This window comes from Excalfactoria chinensis, chromosome 7, assembly GCF_039878825.1.
Source record: "Excalfactoria chinensis isolate bCotChi1 chromosome 7, bCotChi1.hap2, whole genome shotgun sequence".
In the NCBI taxonomy this organism is placed as follows: Eukaryota; Metazoa; Chordata; class Aves; order Galliformes; family Phasianidae; genus Excalfactoria; species Excalfactoria chinensis.
Window position 1 is genome coordinate 27,800,059 of NC_092831.1, and position 18,884 is coordinate 27,818,942.

Below are 18,884 nucleotides of genomic sequence, written 5' to 3' on the forward strand. Positions count from 1 at the left end.
GAGCTTTTTAGTCCTGTTGTTTTGGGTTCGTATGAGGACTGCTGAATTCGGTCCCTGTGATGCTAGGAGGCACTGCACAGAGGTGAAAACCCAACAGGTGATGTATACAGAGAGCATAGAAAGCTAAGTACACCTCACAGAGAGGGCCAAGGCAGAAGCAGATCTGTGGTTCTTCTTGATTTTTGTAGCGTTTTAATGGTTAAGGAGAAAGCATTCAGACTGGTACTTCTCATCTTAGGTCAGCCTCTGGTGTTTGCACCTTCAGTGTAAGAGCTGTAGTTACAAACCTTCACACAAGGAGGTTGCTTTTCTGTAGTTCCATATAGAGACATCTTGGAAACATGGACCATATATGGGATCGGTGTTGGAAATTACTGAGGTATGATAAAGAAAAACTGGCATCCTTGGTTGCCTCGCAAGGGAGTGTAAGCTGTCCGTGGTCTTTAGATAATGTCCCTTTATTTGATGTCTTTGATTAATGTTTAAATGTTGAAAGAATGAAATGCCTGACAGAGTTGTTGTATTTGTATCATATCATGAAAATGAGAAAATTGACACGGCCCATGTTGTTTTCAGGTTTGCTGTAAACTGCCTACCGTAGCTATAATGACACCAGCCCTCAGAGAGGCAGCAACAAAAGGTCATGGTATCCACTTGTCACCTTCTTTGTCCTCTAGAGCTATGGAGTCTGATACAACTTTGTGCATGGAAAATTCCAGAGCAGTGGAAGAGAAGATAAAAGAGGACTCCATTGCACAGATTACTTGCTCAGTCCTGGGGTTCCCCACTGCTGAGCCCAGCCTCAGGAATAATATCTTCAGCGTGCAGCATTTTGCTTCTCCGCCATCCTCCAAGCACTATCAGTCTGTCTTGTTAATGAGTACAAATTCTGCGTTTAGCAGCAAAACCGGTAAGCAAATGATATCAGGAGAGCCTGAGTGCTCCAGGATGAGAAAAGCATTACATAATGGCTCCAACGCATCGTTTGCTCAGATCAGTCATTCAGGACCTGAGCAACAGGTCAAAGGGGAAGCTCTTTCAGAGACCACATCTCCGAATTTGGCAGAAACGCAAAGACTTGTGGATTCAAATGTAACTGAATCCAGCAACGCAGAAGAAATGAGGCTCTTAAATGATAAATGGTACAAGAAGAATGGTTTTTTGGGTAGGGCTTTGGGAGTCTGCACTGAAACAATAAAAGGGGATTTATTACACCAAATTCTTCATGGGCCTTCAGAAGGGATTCTGAGCTGCACCCGGGAGGAGGTGTACGCTCGCTTACTCCAGTGTGTCACTAAGCAACAAATGGAGATCAGCCGGGCCAAAAGAACTCAGAAACGTTTACAAATGCTCCTGGCAAAGCATGTTATCAAACACTGTGATCAGCAGCTGAAGTGCTTCGTAAAACATCAGCTTCAAAGAATGAAGGTTTTACACAAACCAGCCAGGTTTTCGAGCAGTGGTTCCCTCAGGTGTGCAGAAGGTTGGCCGGAAAACACTGCAGCTACTTGGGAAAGTAGTTCAAGTGTGGATGTACAGAACGGAGTTTGCGTTGCACCGGGAGAAATCCGGGGGTTTGCGCTTTCGACTGGAGGGCTGCTGTCTCGTGTGGAAAAGGATCTGGACTCCGATGCAACGTGTAGCAGCTCAGATGAAGACTACGATGGACAGACTGTAAGAACAGCTGTGGAAGCGTAAGTGTTAAATTCCTGCTTAGACTCATGTGCTTCATGCTTATAAATCAAGCTGGAGGGGTGTAGACCTGCAAATTCCTTCTTGTCTTAGTAACCTCGCTCTGTAGGTAGTCCTTCTGAAATCAGCAGGACTGCCTACGAGAGATAGGTTTGGCAGGATCCAGATAGAAAGTAAGAACTTGTAACTGCACAGGGCTTAAGCAGCAGTTATGTTACTGCACTGCAGAGAATAAGATGTAGCACTGTGCTGAATCAAGCATGCATCACGTTAGCGCTGTTAATTATTCAACACTCGGATTGTGCTGTAAATCACAACAGATAGTGATAGCAGTGCAGTAAATGATGCTTGTGGCTAGTACCAAACTGAATTAGTCAATGTTACAATCTTGAAATCCATTATTAGGTGATCACGAGTAAGTATAATCATCAATGCAGATGTCAAGCCATCCAGTATTTGAGGGATGCATATTGAAAGTCTGCTGCTCTGAACTGTATTTTTTAAATGCTGATTTACTTAACGAGCTGTTTCTTGTTATTTTGAAGTTAGAAGTGTTTGTTGTTTATGGTATCAAGATGTACTAGCGCAAAACTGATATCATTAGATAACACTGCAGTTCTGTGTGTCTATTACACTGAGAGAGAACCAGTCAATACAAATTATCATAGCTTTGGGAATCGGCTGTGGGTAAGACAAGTGGGCTGTAAAGTTGTTCCAGGAATGAAGATGGAAACACAGCCTCTTCTTTTGTTATTCTTTTATTTTACTGTGCTGTCAGTGCAGTATCTTCTGTTGAGAGATTGAGAAAGCATTGAAAACGCAGCTTCTTTCCCTTCTGAGCAGGTGAAGAGGAGGGAGCATCTCCGAAGGTGTGTAAAGATGACTTTATGGCAGCAGCATCTCTAGTGCTTGAAGTCAGGACCTTTTTTGTGTTTCCTTATCTCCTAACGTAGTCCCTGCTTTCAGGGGCTTTTTGAAAAGCACCGAGCGACACTAGTATTGATGGAAAAATAAATATTAAAAAAAAACAACCACAAATCTTAGTCTGTTTCTTCAACAGCACATTGTTCAGAAGTGAAGCACACCTCGTCTTCCATTGAAACGGAGCTGTGCCATATTATGTGTTTATTGCTTCTGTTATAAAAGCTTGAGTGCAGCGTGGTTCTATCAAATCGCTGCTGCAGTTTGTTCAGCTCTGTAGATCTGGGAAACAGGAGTTGTTCATTTTCTTTTCCATACTGTCAGACTGGTAAACACCACATTAAAGACCAACCCAAAGCATAATGTATTGCCAACTTAGTTACCATCACCTCAAATGTTTTAGTCTGCAAAAATACTCTTCTCCTTTTGAAATACTCTAATGAAAAACCAGCATCTCTAGCTCTTCCCAGCACTGCAGATTGAGCATTCCTCTCCTGGCTGATACGCTTCAACTTCTGAGTAATGCCTTTGCCTCCGGGATTCTTATCTTGTGATTACATGAACTGATGTGAAATTCTGATGCTCAGAGGGTAGCAGATAATCTAAAACTTGGACTGGAGCTCAGTGTGAGGGTTGTCTCTTTTCCTCTTGCCAGGGATAGTCCAGTTCCACATACTGCCAGTCCTCCAGCTTTATTTCTTCTTGTAGCCTTCAGATATCTGAAGTTATCTTTCCTCATTGGGCTTATTCAGTTCATTTTGTTGTTCTGACATACAAGGCCGCAGAGGATTATTAAGGACACAGCACCACCTTTGGCTTGGGAAATCCCCAGGCTGCCTGGAAGGTGAGGGAGTATTCTGGAGAAGCTTAGTTCTGTGTTGTCCTGTTGCAAGACTGTTACCTTGGCTGCTGCTAGGCGGCCAGAGGCTGACCTAGTGCAAACTCCTCTTTCCCCCCTTTTAATGTTCTTATGGTTAAAAGCAGTCAGGCAGCCGGGATGGCTGGTTGTTATTGTGCATTAGGGAAACTTTTGCTGCCTTGTCAGCATGACAGTCACTGTGTTTGTATCGTGCTGCTGGACCAGCAAGTGTGGAGTTAAAGCACCACCTAATTTAAGCTGAAGACACTTGTCGGTGTGCATATGTTGAGCCAGTGCCTGAATTAACTCCGCAATGGGGACGGGCTGTCTCATCTGAATTCATCGCTATTTTATGCTTGGGATGGCTTTCTTTGTTCTCCACCTTTCCAAAGATTTGTATTCCTGGCTAAAAGACTGCACTTCCTTTGGGTGGTAAAGGTTTGTCAGTTGTTCAGCTACACAGCTGCTGAGATTTGCTTTTATTGCTGAACTTTACCGCTTTAGGATTCTTTTGATTACCTTTCGGCTGGACAAGAAAATGAAACAAAAGTTAGCTTCCATTTTTATTTTTGCTAAGTGGATTTATGTTGCTTTGAAATGCTTTTGTCTCCCAGGGAAGTGGTTCTTAGTGCTTTCCAGAAATAGTGTGATTATGTGGTGAGAGAAGGCTCATTTCCTCACTTTGGACTGTTATTTGTCATAGTGAAGACTTTCACTGATTTGGAAACACTCCTCTTGTAACATTCTAGCCATTAAAAGGTTCTGTTAATGCACTGGGAGTGGGAAAAATCTTTGGGTTCTACCTGTATCACGAATTAAAGATTGTGTTTAACTCAGGGGAATAAATGTGCAAGTGGCTGGCCATAGCTGCATCCTTTGTAGCTTGCTGCATCAACCCAGTGTGCAAGAATGGAGGAGCTTCTCATTCATAGATTTACCTGAGCCCAGCCTGCTTCTATTACAGGATAGGGAAGATCTGATTCCAGCCCTAGTTTTTCATGGTGAGAAAATATCTGGAGCTATTTTTAGCTCTTTGAACCTGTTCATTCCCGTTATCCTGCACAGAGTTTTGCCCAATGAGTGTTGACATAAGCTCTTCTGAGCTGTATCTCAATGCTCTGTGACTCAAGTCAGATTGTCTTTATCCATCTATTTCAATACCCATGTTCTTCAGTTGCAAATAGCTGTTATAAGATACTTACACCATTGTTCATCCCCTGTGCGTTGCACAGGTGCTGTCCTCAGACAAGGAGAGCTTTTTTAGTTGGCAACAAACAGTGCTCTGATTACTAGAGAAATTGGAAAGTCCTGTCCCATTTCTTAATCAAAACACATTTGGTTCTTTGAGCATCTGTCAAGGAGAGGCATTAAGGAACAGTTGGCTCATTGCAGGAGTTCCGACATCTTGCTTCAGTTGTACAGCTCAGCAGCATCTTCAGCTCATCACAGCTTTTGTGAAAGGTTTCTTTGGCAGTGCAGCGAACTTTCATAAACATTCTGTAGTATTTTCTTGTACCATTCCTTGCTTTGGGTGTGGGAAGTCCATTGAGATGCTATGTCGAAGGTATGGTGGTACTTCTTCCTGCTTTAATAAAGACAGAACTCAGGTGCCAGTCACTGTCTCTGTGTCAGGTATGATAACCAAAGTGAATGCAGGACCCAGTGAGACATCGCAGAGTAGGATGTAAGCATTTCCCTTGGGAATTCGGAGCCCACCACCACCACTTAAGATACAGCACAGACAACATTCTGTCAGCTCGTTCCAGTTGGAACTGCTTGGTCTTCCATTGAGGTTCACAGAAATGAAAGATTACCTGTAGAAATGATGTCAAATAAAATGACTTTGGGGAGGATGTCAACTTCAGGTATTTTCAGCAGCACACCTCTGCTATGTAACATTTTTGTCTGGGGCAGCCTTGCATCCTTATTCCTGTATTTCCTGTGCATTCCTGATGTGCCTAAAGGTTCTGACTGCTCATAGTCAGATGTGAAAAAGCCAGATGTGGTTATTTGGGAAACCTTTACAGTTGCACAGTACCGATCGTTGGGGTTATTTTTCCCTTCCAAATGCACTGAGTGATCTTCCAAAATGAAAAGATTTATCGCTGGCGTTCTTTAAAGGCACAGCTGCTCACTCCATCAAATAGCAATGTCTGTGCCTAATTGATTAGAGAGAAAAGCTTCTTACAACAGACTTTTCTGCAAAACAAGTTGCTGTCTGCCTACTTGCGAGAACTCCTGGGCCCTGTTTCCCCAATCCTCCTTCCCCCATCCGAGTGAAACCCTTTTGCATCACTTGGTGGGATTTGTTCCTGCAGAAATATTTTCATGCTTTTCCTCTGAATTTTCAAAGACACATTTTACTGATTATCTTCCAGCAACCTCATGCCTGACAAAGTAGCACTATTTGTATTTTTCCATGCCCATGGGGTTTGTTGTGCCTGGAATCTTTTATAATGAATATGCAGAGATAGGAAGGAGAAAAATAAAAATAATAAAAAAAAAGCAAAAAAGAAGACTTAGTCAGTTTTTTTTTTCCCTTTGATTTCTAGTTGGGAAGAGAAAGATTGGAGATCTGCTTTTAGTATAAATACTTGGCAGGGAGGGGAGCAGTAAGGCGGAGAGAATAGAGGAAGGAAGAAAATATTATGACTGGTATCTCCAGTTGGGATCTGTTTGTTCTAGATTATTTTCCAGTTTTCCTAGCAGTTTTTCTCATGGCTAATTGAGCAATGTCAGTGCAGCTCTGCAGGCTTCACAACAGAAGGCACCGCTTGGGGGCTGGGGCTTTTTGCCCATCTTTGAGCCACGTTATCAGGAGAAGCTCGGGCCCTTATTTTCCACCCTGAGATATAATTTCTCTTCAAAGCTGATAAGAGAAATGAAGTCAGGTTTTGGGAAGGGGAGGAAGAGAGTCTGCCAGCAATGCTGTTCTCCATTTCTCCGAAGCACAAAACCCCACCTAGTCCTAGTTTTTAAGACCTTTTTGTTTTATGAGTGAGGGAAATGTCTTATTTGCATCAAAGATTAGTGTGACAACCTTTGAATACTTAAGAATTTGTAGGTGCTGATGTTGAAAAGTTTAAGGCATTGCTTTTTCATGAATTCCATTCCCTCAATTCTTGGCTCCTATCACTTCATGTAGGAGGAGAATTGTGTGCAGGGAATGAAAGAAAAGCTTGCTCTACGTTACCTTCTGTTTTCATTTGAGGGATGCTTCTGTTATTCCAGAATATATCCTACCTCGCTTGCTGGAATTTCTGTAAGGGGGACTGACAACTCCTTTAGGATCACACATGCATGTACTGTTTTCTCTGTAGATATCTGATATACAGCAACAAGGATTTGGTTTTGAGCAAGGCTTCCTTCTCGCAATACCAGAGCAATGCTCTTGTGAATGAGGATCCTGATTTCTAACCCGTAATTACATCAGTATTTCTGCAGCTGCTGAAAGCCATCTGGAAGGTTGGAAGGAAAGGCAGCAAGTTGGACAAGTTCTAACGTGCAAGAGAGCCTCAGAGCTGGGAATGGCAAGGCTTCTGAATTAAAGAAGTGTTGAATGCATATGAAATAAAATCTTGGCAGTATTCTTCTAAATGACAATCTAATGCACTGTCAACATAGCATAGTAGAATAGAAACTCTAATAATTACACACATGTATATACTTGACGAGCTTGCACACTTAATGACATGGTAGATGCTGAAGCACTTGGTGCCTGATGAGATCTGCTATTTAAGCTGGGTTTTACAACCAGCTTTTCTCCTTCTGCTAAGCTGTGAAATGTGTTTGTTTTCATGGAAAGCTTTGTTTACAATCAACAAGAAAGTGCGTGTGTAACATCTTGAAAAGCGAGGGCGTTATGATTGCATTTTGCAGATAACATTGATTCCTTAGGAACCTACTTCAAAGGGATACATCCGGATCCCTTGAAAGTCTGCATACGTGGGCCTTGAGACAGGAAATCATTTAAGTGCTTTCCTTTTCACGTGAAATAGAAAGTGTGCTTAAAGGCTTCCCAAAATAGGAATGCTCTCCTGTAATGGGCTTTCATTCATACTGCTAAATATGGGTGAGGAATGTAACTTATGATATCAGATTTAAATATACTGACCTGTGTTCTTGGTTTTTTGTTGTTTTTCTTTTAATTAAAACTGCAGTAGCTATGAATTATTTTCATCCAAATGTTCTACCTAGCTGCTGTGGGCGAATGAGTTTTGTGTTAGGGAATTAATACATTTCCAATTAATGTACTTCTACTTATTGCATCTGGTTTTGAAAGTGTAAACACAGGCATGTGTGGAGATGGATGCTTTGGAACCTCCTCCTCCTCCTTTCAGCCAGGGGGTGGGCAGGCTGACAATGGAATTCAGCAGAACTCCATGCTGGGTTCCTACCAAACACCCAAAGCAGGAAGGTTGTCCTGTTCAACCACACATTTATGGCTGGGTTGGCCCCTTGGCCCTGCAGTGCCTGGTACTGCATGCAGCCAGGCTGACACTTAAAACCACGCTGCCCCTGCCTACCTTTTCCTGAGAGCGTAGGTGCAAGTTTGGGGCCCAGCTTCAGGGGTGTTGGGGAAGCACCGATTACACCGCTTGTATGCTGTAATGTTCTACTGTAGGTATCTTTAAAGGCTTATATTGTAAGCTCTGTCTTACTTTATGTTGGTCATGGGATGCAGACATAGCACTGTTTTCTTGAGCTCTCTTTTCAAGGGCAATTGTGTAATCCTTACAGGGGATTGTTGTTAGTCTATTGATGTGCCATTTCAAAAGCAAGAAAACCTGTTTCCAGGCAGCCCTGGTGTTCCTGAGCTGGTTTGTTTTTATTTTTGTTTTTATTTCCTTTGCATGTTAGCACTGCCTGCTTCTCTGCTTTGTGCTGATCGCAGTGAAGTTATGTGAAGGAGGCTGAGGCAGCTGACGGAAACTGACAAACTCATTTTAGAACGTTCTGAACAAGTAGCATTTGCAGGTCTGCATTCTGCAGGGGTTTCTGTTGTTGTTAAAAGGTGAAAGGGTGCTGATTGTTTTCCTTTTGCAGGTTTTTATTTTCTGAGCAGTTAACATTCTAACTGATTGCCTCTGTCAGCCAGGTAGGCTTTTTATCATGACCATCAGTTAAGAATGACGTAAACAGAACTGAAGAGGAAAAGCACATACCAGAACTGCTACAAACCTCCTGGAGCTCAGTCCCCTAATACCAAGCTGAATTTGTTGCCTTTGCTGAGCTCTAGCTGAACAATTAAGTGCAAGTGTAATAACTGTATTGTCTCTATTAGAAGACCTACAATAATACTATGATTGGGTGCAGGAGTCCCATAGCTGGCAAATACTGGCTATGGCATCTCCTTGGCTTGCAAGATGTAATTTCTCAGATAGGGGAGCATACACGGCTTCAGCATTAAATTCTTATTAAATGTCTTCTTTTCTACTGTACCCAAGCACAGAAATGCTCCTTTCTTCTCTTTATATTTTCAGTTATTTTCTACAGCTGATTGTGCCTGATAAGCTTAGGAATTATTGACTGAAATCCTCAGGCCTGATGACTCATCTGAAGCGTTCACCTAGACGAAGGTTTCCAGTTAGGGAACACAAGATATGTGTCGTGTATTAGCATCAACACATGTCATTGGGTGTAATCTGAAAGTATTAAATGGCAATGGCGCGGTAGGGATGGTGGGACCAGGCGTGGGTGCCAGGCGTTGTGATAAGCAGTTGCTGATGTCCATAGATGACAGGGAGGGCTGCCACCCATCTGTTCTGAAGCCGTGTAGTGTTTCAGGGGACAATCTCTGCCAGGTAAAACTCCTGGTAAACACCAAAGAAGATAACAAGCCTGAATGACCCGATAGCATGCGTTTGCAGGGATTGCGGTGTAATTCATGAGTACCAGAGAGCCTTCTAAATGACTTTCTGGTCTGGTTTGGTGCCAGCTCTCACAGAACAGTTGGGTATTGCTCTCCACACTTGGTCTGCAGTGACTGCTCCTGTGCGATCTGAGCCAAGGCTTACTTTGAACTGTCAGGGTGAGCAATGCTCTGTTGTGTAGTGCTGCTTGGCTGTGATACTGGAGGATTCTATTTGCTGCCGTTTGTTTGAGTCTTGTTTACACTCTGGAATGCGTGGAAGAGATGTTGTTCATGAAGCAGCACTTGCTGCTTTTTCAGTTATGTGGTTATTATGGGTTTAACAGTGAACTCGTTGAGGGGAGTTAATACTTCAGCAGCAACTGAAGTTAGTTCTGTCTGAAAATAAACATGAAGTAGGTGTGCTGGAAGAATGAGACCTTGAGAAAGTGGGTCATTTCATAGTTGGACCTGCAGAGCACCAGAACGCTGCTCAGCTCTGGTCAGACAGTGCCACACAGGGAACCTGAAATGTTTGGGGGTTTGGTACAATTGAGTGAGCTGTCCCAAGAGAACCAGGAGATGTGTGATAATTTCCAGTGTGTGTTGTGTCCTGTGAATTTCATCATGAGTCATACGATGTCTGGATGGGATTTAAGGATCGGGAAAATATTTTGATGGCTCGTTCTTCAATTTCCAGACTTGAGTCTTTCATCAAAGTGATGAACTTCTGCCATTGTTTTCATTGACTCTGTCCAAGGAAGGTGATGAGCTGTTTATCCTCAGGATAATTAATCTGTAGTTGATGAGCTGATCCTTTCTCCCATATACGTCAATGTCACATGATTGGCAGTGAGCGTCTGGTAGCAGAGAGTTGCCACTGAGAGGAAAAGGTGAAGCAGCAGGCATGGCTGCTGTCAGGATCAATGCATTGCTTTGGGACTAAGTCACCTGTGAACTCGACACCAGAGCAGCGTGGGAAGAAGTTAAAAGGGGCACAGCCTGGCAGAAAGCACAAGTAGAAATCCAATTGTCAGGAGCAGCTGCCATTCTTACGTTTAATGAAGAATTTCTGAGTTGGAGTTATTCCCACCTATGCAATGTGAATGCCTTGCTCTCCACCTTGTCCTTGTTGAAGAACACTGTAACTTGAAAATTCTGGTCTTCTTTGGGACAAAACTTTAGGAAGGAGACTGTGTTGTGTGTTGGTAAGCTTGCGTTCTGGAGTCGTGGTGTGGGCCTGCTGCAAGCATCCTCCTTTCCTGTTCAGTAGAAAGCATCCTGTCATTGTCCCTGCAGGCATGTCACGGTAGGGGCACGTTACATGTTCTCACTCAAAAGCACAAGGCTAGGAGGCTCCAGTTTGGGTTAATTCTCAGGACATAACATGCATGTGGAGAATCTTGCCTTGCAGTCAGCTGTGTGCTATGAAGTACTGACTTTCCAGTACTTACCATACCTATTTAATAGGCTATCCTGGGAATTTAACTGTCAACCCCAGATTTTGTGCTTTTTTGTGCATTTAAGACATCACTGTGTTACCCTTCAATAGTTATGAGCTGTTACTCAGGCTCCTTGGAAAACAAATCTCACCTTCATCTTCAAGGAGGCTCTGGTAGAATAAAATGCTTCTCAGCGTTCTATTGCTTTTCTGCAGCGTTGATCTGCTTATGTAAACACATCATCTGGTCTTGTCTCTCATTCCTCTTTTTTGGGAGAAAGGGAGGAGTGTTGAGGTTTGTAGGGAGCTGAGAGGAAGGATTCATAGCCCAGAGAATTCCTCCATATATTCTGTCTACAGATCACAGCTAACAACTTTTTTCAGTTCTACTGATAACGTTGCTTAGTTTTTCTCAACAATTGCCTGTTCAGTCTTACTGGAGCGATGCATTCACTTCAGAGTTAGATTTTTGATCACAGTTTGCCTTTCCGCTTTTGTACCTGTTCTCTCCATGTCTTGTTTGTTCTATTGTATATGTCTTCTTCAGTTGCAAGTTGTGGAGGATGGACAGTTCAACCAAAACAGCAGAAATGCCAGCCACAGATAATGCCTCTGATTCAATCTCAGCATGTTTTCCTAGGCAAATTCAGCTTGCCTCATTTGTGCAAAATGAGTATTACCCTGTTTCTTCCTATTCTCATGGCTCTGAAGGAACACAGGAGATCACCTCCAGATCTAGAGTCATCCCAAGAGCAGGACATTTATATGCAGATGAATATTTCACAGTACTATGGCACTGACCTTAGAAGCTTCTGGAAATGTGATGCGTGTATGGAACTACTGGCAGAATTTGGAATTCCTGTGAGGGATGTATGATGTGAAAAGCATGCAAACCAAGCCGAGATGCTCTGCATGCAGGAAATGGGACAGCTCCATCTTCTCTTGTCTCAGTCCCAGCTGTTCTACTGTAGCTCCTGCCTGACTTCCTCCTTCACTAAAGACCCTTATGATGTTTGTAACTTCTGTGGGCTTGTTTTCCTTCTCTGGGTCAGTAGGATTAATGAGTTCACTTGTACCATCCTAAAACACCTTTATCCACCTAAATCTACAAAATGGAGGAAAGAGTGATGCTAGAGTTCATAATCGTAGCTTGTTAAAAGCATTTACCAATCTCTGTAATAAGATTTTAGAATCACAGAATCCTTAGAGTTGGAAGGGACCTTTCAAGGTCACCTGGTCCAATTCCCCTGCAACAAGCAGGTATGCCACTGCTAGATCAGGTCTTGTCTTCTCTGTGCTGAACAGTCTCCAGGCCTTGTCTTCTCTGTGCTGAACAGCCCCAGTTCTCAGCCTGTCCTTGTAAGAGAGGTGTTCCATCCCTGGAATGGATGCTCCATTGGATCTGCTCCATGGCACAGAGGTGAGACTGGCAGGTCATTAGTTCCCAGGATCATCCTTTTTACCCTTCTTAAAAATGTGTGTGATGCTGCCTTTTTTCCAGTCACCAGTGCTCACAAATATTTACTCATTTCTTTACTGAGCAAATGTTAGGCCATACCTTACAACATAATAGGAATTACAGACTTCTCAATTAAACAGATGTTGTTTTCAGTTGTTCATCACTTGGGTTCCCATAATATTTTGCACTGACAACAGGCATGGGGTGGCAGGCATGGGCAGGGAAGAGAGGCTGAAATCACTTCCTTTGGTGTGAGCCTGGTCTGGAAATGTCTGTGTTTAGTTTGGTGGGAAGTTGTCCTTCCAAAAGAGCCTAAGGACAGTGTTATTACAGTGCTATTAACTAGCAGAGTTTAATTACATACTACTCTTACTTTAAGGCCTTAAGAAATACGTAGTATTTTCGAAGGAAGGAGAAACATTTACATAATGTATTGAACAGCACATGCAGTTAATTCAAGACTTAATGTTGTGCTCGAGGAAAAAAAACCTGTGTAAACGTATTTTCAAAAAATTAACTTGTGATGCAACTGTGGAGAGGATTTCTTTATCTTCAGGTGGAAGAACGGTTCTCCTGTTATCTGTTGTGGGTTGGCTGTCTGAGTATGGATTCCTGTACAGACTCTGATTTCATACAGTGGATGTGACGTATGACCAGCTGCAGTCCTTCTCACTCCTTTTTTCTTCCCAGCTGTGTGGGCTGGTGTTGGGGTTTTTCGCTTTTCATCTGTACCCCTCTCTGGGCTCTGTTTTAGAACATACCCTTCTGCAGAGGCAGTTCCATCCAGCATCCATGTGATCTCTGTTCTTGCACCTGATCTTCTTGCATTCTTCTGCTTTTGTGGAGTTAGTTTTTCATTAAGATGTGGGTGCAAACCAGAAGACAATCAGTAGTAAAAGGTGGAAAATGATGTATTTTACATGCAATCTACCAGAGGCTGTATCTACTATTCTTACGATAGCTGAAGGAGGTTGAACACTCCAAAATGTTGAGGCATGTTTTATAAACCTTTCCATGAAACTATTACAATTCATTGTTAAGGTAGTCAGCACACAGTCCTGCATGAAGCCGTGCAGTGCTCCTATGCAAATTTGCTTCTAGATTCCCATGTCTGTCTTTTCTTGTTTCTTTTGTGATACTTCTGTGTTCTTTATTGGCAGAGGAAGGAGGGTGCATGTAGTCAGCCTCTACGAAACTTGCCATGTAGTGTCACACAGCTTGGTTCAGATCAAATAGTTTATCCCAATAGCTTGTTGGATTTAAAGCACTTCTTTTCCAGTTGGAGTTTTTTTTCACAATTATTTTTTTCTGCCAGACTATTTGACAGTTTTGATGGGGAAAAAACACCAGTCATTTTCTTAAAGTAAAATAGATAATGATACGATACCGCTGGAAGTTACATATAGAACTATTGTTGTGTTGTCTCTGTTTGAATTTACCTGACCATTCAAATGATGTGTTGAGTGGTAGCATTACACCGTTCATTCATTTAATAAGTAGTTTGAATAAAGTTTCCTGGTAGCAGCGTTGAGCTTAGCGTACTGTCAAGTAACTGGAAGCATATCTTGATACAGCACCTGCCTGTTTCTTAACAGCAGCATGAGTTTTGATCTAGCTGTACTACACCTATCCAGTTTCATTTATCAATTAACTCAAACAAAAGTAAGTTAAACTAAGTGTTGTGTTTGGGCAGTGACTGGATATCCGGCTGGTCACTGCTGGTGATGTCTTAGTAGATTACAATTGTTAGCAAATTATGCTCCTGGAAGCTTGTGAGAACAGCAGACAAATCTGAGTTCTAGCTGGTGGGGTAATGGAATTCTGTACAGGGTTGTATCAGGTTAATGCGGAATACAATTCAGTAATTTTGACATTTTGGGTTTATAATCTGCTAACGAGAAAGTAGCCTAGCCTGGGAACAGTCTGTGAAGATTGTACACGTTTGAGCAAGTTTTACAGTTACAGAAATCAGCTGATGGGAAAATGGATGGGTAAAATCAGGTATCTGCTGAAAGCAGCTGAGATGCTTGCAACACAAGGCAGAGCAGCTGTCAAAAATGTTCTTGTGCAAACGTGGTTATCTTTATTTTTGGACTAACCAGCATTTTGTCTTCACAGCAGCTACACTTCTGAATGGAAGTGGCTTGCAGACAGAGCTAGAATTGGCAGCCGTTGGACATGGCTTCAAGCCCAGATTTCAGAACTAGAATACAAAATCCAACAACTAACTGACCTTCACAGGCAGATACGTGCCACCAAGGTATTGTCTGTTAGCTCATAAATGGGCTTTTCGCATTATTATTATTTTTTTTTTTGACAGTGTTTCTTGTAATGTTTATTTCTTTGGTTCCTTGTTGTTTTTTGTTTTGTCCTGGAGTTCTTGTATATAAGCAGACTATTGAAAGCAGAGGTTAATAGGAAAGACATCAAGAGGTCAAAAGTAATGTACCCTAGAGGCATCAGTACAGGATTAAGAGTCAGGGACTCTTACCTTCCTGTCTGTAGTAGCTGGGGACATTGTTAGTGACTTTCAGAGGCCTGGCACAAGCCATGTCATTTCTCACACTGTTTTCTTCCACTGTGGAAGAAGTAAGATGTGTTTATTGGGAGGGGTGGTTGGCTATTCATTTTTGTGTCATGGGCATCTGGGGGCTTTTTCTGTTATTTACAGTGCATGCTTATTCTAAGGATTAGTTAATGTTTGCACAGCACTTTGAACAGGTCAAGGATTAATTATTACTAAAATTCCAACGTGTATAACTCATGTGCTAACTTTTGTAAAGCAAACTGGCTAGACAGTGGTAAAGCCACATTCCTGAAACATTAATAATCTATCTATCTATCAAAGTAATGGCTTGTACAGGTCAGTCTCATGCACAAAAAGCCAAAATCTGTGATAGTTCTGGTGGTGTGATAGTAACAGGTTTTAGAGGATGACTTCTGGGCTCATCATTAATGAGACACATAAAAGTTGTGTTATCTATGCAGCAGTCACATAAGCACAGATAGAGAGGAGCCAGGAGATGCTTTAGGTTTTATGAGGTTTGGAGAAAGAAAAGAAAGAATAAGGAAAGAAATCTTGCTAGAGAGCATTTCCTGCTTATCACATAAAGAATTATTTAGTCTTTTGTAGCTCTCAGAACCCCTCTTCACATATCTTAGTCTCCACAGTCAAATTTTTCTTTAAAAAAGAAAATATTTAAAGAACCTCTAATTGAGGATCTTCACTGCCTCTCTGTCTATAGAGGTAAAGGAGATTTGGTACTTTGCTGAATGGTGCGAACATCCATATTGTAATCATGTCCCAAACACACTCCAGTATGCCCAAAAATCAGACTTCAAGGTGGCATATGTCCCATGGGCTGCAGAGCAGTGAGAAATAAATAACAGAGAAATGAGAGAGCATTCTTTCAGTCATGCATTTTCTTCGCATTAGGTGGCATGTTGGCTCACAGCCTAGTCTTCTTCCTGCTGGAGATCTTTGGTAACATTCCTTTTTGCAAACTTCATGCCCCTTTTACCAGCTGTGGTGTGCAGGATTTGGCATTGTGTCCCATACAGAAGGTAGACAAATAATCCTTGACTGTGATTTTTGTTCTTCTTTTTTGTCTACACCTACATAGCATGTTAGTGCAGCAGTTAGGGAAGGACATGTGGACTGGTGGAAGAGCTCTTTGTTTTGATTTAGTGGCTACAGAGTAGTTACACAATATCTTTAGAATTTGTATGCTGCTTAATGGTTTTAAAGTGTTTTCTTTGTGTTTTGAGTGGGAAAATAAGTGATTCATAGCCAGTGAATAGTAACTCAAGCAAAGCATCAATCCTCTAACAGCAGAACGTAATATGAAGGGAAATAGTTAACTTACCAGATTCCTGGCCTTTTCTGCTGTGTCTGCTTCATCCTTGTGCAAACAGAAGTAGCAGCCCTGGAGCTTGGAGAGTCCATCCATTTAAAGTGCTTATCTGCCAAATAAAACAATAACATTAAGTTGGAAATAGGGAAAGTTGGTTGCCAAAATCTACTGGTTGTGACCAGTTGTTGTAATCCTGCATAGCCAGTGTTAGCCTCCCAATCCTTTCCTGTTCCTCTTTTCTTACTTACCTATTTCTGTCCACTCCTTCTCATACTGTCTTTCATTTTACTCCTTACTCTTGTGCTTTCTTCTTTCCATGCTTATCACTAGGAGTGTGAAGCTTTAGAACAATAAAACACCAGTGGAAAAAACTGTGGAGGGTTCTCTTTTTTGACTGAGTTCCCTGTGAGCTTCCTCTCATTTGAGTTAGTGTTCTAGACTGCTGTGGGTTATTTTTTCCCCTCTCTCCACGATGACCTGTGATTTAATTACTTATTTAGCTTTCTTCTGTTTTTAAGCTATTGGGCCACTTTGTCCTGTGGCACATTCAAATTAAGGCTATCCTGGAACTTCCTGGAGCGTAACAGCTACAGTCTGTAGATTATAGTCTGATACTGCCTGGATTTATTCCCACCTGACAGAAATTGAAAAGCACAGATGGTGGGCTATGGCCTGACAGTGAATGTATAGTTGGAATAATACAAGGGTATAGTTGGAATTACAGAGTAAATAGCTAGAGAATATCTAAGGAAAGACTCACCAGTGCTGAGGCTTTCAGTTGAGAAGGATGTTCACCAGCATCAAGGCCCACAACAAAAACACCACAAAGGAGCAACCTCCAAAAAGAGAAGCTACCTTAGTGGTGGTCAGCCCTTAAATGGGATCTAGGCTTCCAAGAGCACAGCTGAATTACCTTCACCTGTGCTCCTGCAGCTGACTCGTCTTTTGCCTCAGATGGTTAATCAGAGGTTCAGGCTGTGATCAAGTTTCCCTTACAGTGGAAAATCTCATGTTGATCTTACAGAAATCTAGAATCTCCATGGGTGTTTTGAGCTAGGATACAAGTTTTCAAGCACCTGTCAGCACCTGAGTATGTCAGCCTTGACTTGAAACAGGAATAAATTAGAGATGCAAGGAAAACTAGTCCATTTTACATTTTCTCCTAGTCTTGAAGGCTTTTTCAAAATTGCTTTTGTGATTTGGGGCAAGTTGTTGCTGAGGTAGGAGTGCCAGGTGTGAGTAAAACTGCAGGATCCTTCATGTTCAACAACCACAACACAAGTGAAATATGTCCTGCTAAAAGGCATGGTGTGTTCATTTAAAGGTGATCTTCCCCTGCTTTTTGGTGGGATAGTCTCACTAGAAAGCCAAGTTGGAGGCAGAGTAACTGAGTGAACCCATTCTTTCACTATCTGCTTGATATATGAGTAACAGTAAGTTCTTTCCCATTCTCTTTGGGTAATGCCTGCGGAGGCTTGATAGCTGTTTCTGTGTATTAAAATTACTTCTCAAGACAGTAACAAGTTAGGGCTGTCAGAGGAACTGTCGTTGGCTGTAGCAAAGTTGTTTTTGCTTATTATTAATGTTTAAAGCTTGTTGAAACAAACCATCAGAGGTGTTACCTGGGAATGTATCTGACACCTGTAATTTTCTTATCTGTCAAGTGAAAAGCACAGTGACAGTAATCTTTTTCCAGCTCAGTTTCTGAAACTCTTGGTTCCTTACCAAGTAAAGCTGCAGCCGTCTTACTGGGCGGTGTACTCCAGATGATGTGTCTCCCATTGGATTGGTGCAGATTGCCTGGAAAAGCAATGAGATCGATGGAACATTTAGGATCATTGCCTGTATAGTTACAGAACTCTAAAAATGCTCATCTTAAAAATCAATTACTCAAGTATGAAAGGCTTTTGTTTTGATTTGCACCTTTCTCTTGGAACCTTTATGCTTTGTTTAGAGCATGGATAGGAATAAGAAAAACAGCGCTTTAAAATGCTTTAGAGAAATGTATCGGCTGCAAAAAATATAACCAACTTCAAATCACAGAGTGGTTGTTTTTGCAGAAAAACCTCTTCTTAAATCAGCAGGCAAATGAGCCTGTAGTTGTAATAAGTATGAATTTCCGATTTGAATTTTGGCACAGATGTTTAAGCAGTGGTATAACATCGTAGTGTGGTTGCTCTTACGGGGAGTAGTGTGAACGATGCAGCTTTTATTAACCAAAGTACTGACTAAACTTTCTGTATTTGAGCTGTTGAGTGTATTTAAAACCTAGTCGAAGTGCTCCAGAGTTGCTGGGAGGATTTAAGGGGGAGGTGCCAGGTTCAGCCACCCCTTAAGCATGGTTTAGGAGGGTTAATTCGTTGTCAACCAACTGTGTTCAATTGCTGTTGTCTAGGGGATGGTGATCTTAGAAGAATTCCCATTTCCAAAAGACATTTTGAAGAAGCAAATACAGTTGACAGACCAAGAAGCTTTATTAAACGCCACAGGGAATTCGCAAGCTGCCATTGAGAGACAGGATTCTTTGCCGGAGCATGACTTTGAAATGTCACCCAGCAGTCCTACCCTGCTTTTACGAAACATAGAAAAACAGGTAAAGTAAAATGAGAACTGAACAGTCAACGGAGCTGAATGATTTACTTCAGAAACAGGGCAGGTTCCATGGTGATGCTTCTGAAAAGGAAGCTATTTTGCACTCCTGAGAGTGGGTGCTGTTGAATTCAAGGGCTTAAATACATACATTGTACACCAGGTTTACCAATTAACCTATTATTTCTAATATGTCTGTGTTACCACTTTGTTCCTAT

At 41.9% G+C, this 18,884-nt stretch overlaps 1 protein-coding gene and 1 long non-coding RNA gene across 8 annotated transcripts in view; one reads left to right on the forward strand and one right to left on the reverse strand.

Annotated features, from left to right (window-relative positions):
- Window positions 1–18,884, forward strand: part of KANSL1L (KAT8 regulatory NSL complex subunit 1 like) — a 55,491-nt gene that overhangs the window by 3,796 nt on the left and 32,811 nt on the right. For 4 of the 6 annotated variants that reach the window (XM_072341486.1, XM_072341492.1, XM_072341487.1 and 1 more), the window contains exons 2-4: window positions 577–1,694; window positions 14,342–14,483; window positions 18,473–18,670. In XM_072341486.1, coding sequence (XP_072197587.1) covers window positions 607–1,694; window positions 14,342–14,483; window positions 18,473–18,670 — 1,428 coding nt within the window. In that variant the 5' untranslated portion in view covers window positions 577–606. The remainder of the gene's footprint in view (window positions 1–576; window positions 1,695–14,341; window positions 14,484–18,472; window positions 18,671–18,884) is intronic. The other 2 variants (XM_072341490.1, XM_072341491.1) reach the window with 2 other exon arrangements.
- LOC140254676 (uncharacterized) overlaps window positions 1–18,884 on the reverse strand; it is a 45,389-nt gene that overhangs the window by 3,148 nt on the left and 23,357 nt on the right. For both annotated transcript variants that reach the window (XR_011904286.1, XR_011904287.1), the window contains exons 6-7: window positions 17,803–17,877; window positions 16,090–16,186 (exon numbers count right to left, since the gene is read on the reverse strand). This is a non-coding gene — a long non-coding RNA (uncharacterized lncRNA). The remainder of the gene's footprint in view (window positions 1–16,089; window positions 16,187–17,802; window positions 17,878–18,884) is intronic.